Source organism: Phoxinus phoxinus (assembly GCF_949152265.1).
Source record: "Phoxinus phoxinus genome assembly, chromosome: 4".
NCBI lineage: Eukaryota > Metazoa > Chordata > Actinopteri > Cypriniformes > Leuciscidae > Phoxinus > Phoxinus phoxinus.
The window spans coordinates 17,425,078-17,427,577 of record NC_136879.1 but is presented as its reverse complement, the minus strand read 5'-3'; the positions used below and the strand labels follow the sequence as shown (position 1 = coordinate 17,427,577).

The 2,500-nt window shown below is 46.0% G+C and overlaps 1 protein-coding gene across 1 annotated transcript in view; it reads left to right on the top strand.

Moving 5' to 3' along the window:
- Positions 1 to 2,500, top strand: part of cysltr2b (cysteinyl leukotriene receptor 2b) — a 7,629-nt gene that overhangs the window by 2,505 nt on the left and 2,624 nt on the right. The window contains exon 2 of the mRNA XM_079609878.1: positions 1,698 to 2,500. This exon is cut by the window's right edge and continues 2,624 nt beyond it. Coding sequence (XP_079466004.1) covers positions 1,714 to 2,500 — 787 coding nt within the window. The 5' untranslated portion in view covers positions 1,698 to 1,713. The remainder of the gene's footprint in view (positions 1 to 1,697) is intronic.

Below are 2,500 nucleotides of genomic sequence, written 5' to 3'. Positions count from 1 at the left end.
AGAGAAGGAAAAACGAGTGAGTGAATTCAGACACTGAGTGCGTCGGAAGTGCTGCCGCTTTTGCATAGTTTGTGGTTGCTGTTTAATAATTATTTGAAAACTTAGCAAACTGGCAGCTCCAATAGCCATGAAAGGATTTCTCTTGAACACTGTTATGAAAACTAGCATGTATAAACCTTAATTAAATAATTTAATAATCAATTTAAAAGGCATTTTAAGCGTTGCTTCAAGTCACCCATGTTGAGCGTACATCGCTTGTACAGTGCATTATGAGATTGAATGAGTGCACTATAACGTCCACTATGATTTCGGACACCAAATGGCTGTCCCCTTAAATGGCTGTCCCCCTATTTAAGGTTTTAGGAGGCGATTTCGAAAACAGCCAGTGAGTCTGAAGAGCTTGATTGGCTTGTGATCATGTGTGTTTAGGGTTGGAGAAAGTCTGCAGGACAGTGGCCCTTCAGGAGCAGGACACCCCCTGACCTATGATGTTCAAAGCGTTGCTAAAGATGCTGATTTTTAGAAGTCAGCTGTCTGACTCTGAGATGTTGAACGGGAACATGGTTTTGTAACATTAGCAAGACATTATTCGTTTTTTGATAACTTAGTCAAGCAAAAGGCTAATTATATCAAATCCCGTTATGTGTCCGACAATACATAAAACACATTCAGATACAGTATACCGACTTGTGGACAAGCCATGTATAATTCACTCTTCCTTCTACTTCTGAAACAGTTTCAGGTTCAATCATATATGGCTGCATTGAACCAATATGTCCATGTTTAGCATTTACTACCGTTGACCAAGTGGAATCTCTGAGCTAGTGTGATTGAGTGGAGGCGGGGCTAATTTGCATATTCATGGCCTGTAAACACTATGTTCAGGGGTTAGGCCCGGCGCCTGAACACAAACGCTCAGCGCCTCGTTAAGCCTGTTTTATGCTTCTGCGTCAACTCCACGCCGTAGCTACGCCGTCACTCCTACGCCGTCGTGGCCGTTTTATGGTTCTGCGTCAACTCCACGCCGTAGCTATGCCGTCACTCCTACGCCGTCGTGGCCGTTTTATGGTTCTGCGTCGGGTTGTGTTGCATCGCGGTGCATTTCACCGCCAGAACGCTAGGGGTGTATAATCTGACCTTGTGGTCTGCGTCGCCTCGACGCGTAGTTACAATTTTTTGGAGGTGCACGTCGCGCTACGGCGGAGGGGGTGGAGAGGGGTTCGTGTCGACGCAGAAGGGTCTGCGGGGGTACGCCGTCGATTCGACGCAGAAGCATAAAACAGGCTTTATGCTCATGGCGTTTTAAAAACGCGGCGCTCCCATTGAAAACAATTGAAAAAATACGCCAGCCACGTGAAAAAAAAGCTTTGGTGGACACACAGCCTTAGTTCACCCAAAAACTTACTCACCCTCATGTTGTTTCAAACCTGTATGAGTTTCTTTCTATACTGTTGAACACAAAAATATATATTTAGAAGAATTGAGCTAAAGCGATTGACGAAAAACGGTCAACAATAAAGGCATTGTGAAAAGATTGCAAAATAAAGTTACAAATCTGTCAGTTTTAATCAAAGCCTTGGAAATATGGAGCCTGACATTGAACAAACACCCATTAGGCTGTCTAGTTTGAAAATGATTCAAATGCCATATCATTCTTTAAATTGATCTCTTTGATTTACTGTATGTCCTGTTCACAGGAGTCCCGACCCAAGCATGGGGGATCAGAATGCCACATCGAATAACTGCTCCATCAGTGACTTCAAGCACACCGTCTACCCAATTGCTTATCTGTTCATGTTTTCCCTTGGGCTTGTTTGCAACCTCATATCCCTGTTCTTCTTCATTTCCTCTTCGTTGAGAAGGAAAGCGTCGTTTTCTCCAGTCAACATCCTAATGCTCAATCTCCTTCTGTCCGATCTGATGATGGTGTGTTCGTTGCCCTTCCGAGCCGCCTACTATCTCATGGACTCCCACTGGGCCTTCGGAGACGTCACCTGTCGGATCATGTCCTACGTCTTCTACATCAACATGTACGGCAGCGTCTACCTCCTCGCGGTCCTGAGCATGGTTCGCTTCGTGGCCATCGTGAAGCCGTTCGCATACGTGCGCTGGCAAACCTCTCGGAGAGCCTGGACGATATGCATCGTCATCTGGCTGATCGTGTCCCTGATGTCCATCCCACTCCTGGGAGCCGGGACTTCTTTGGAGTATGGACGGATCAAATGCCTGGAACTGAACCCGTCCCAGTTGGGCACCATTATCGCGTTAAATCGAGGCGTCTTGTTTTTAGGCTTCGTCATACCCTTCGCGGTCATCTCGGTCTGTTACATTTTTGCGGCCTTTTATTTGCTGAAGCTCAAGAAGACCAGGCGGAATCAAAGGTCTCAGTTCAATCACAAGAAGTCCTGTTCTCTCGTGATCATCGTTCTGCTGATTTTCCTGGCGTGCTTTATGCCGTATCACGTCGTTCGAACTCTATTTTTGGAGGCGGAGATGGACA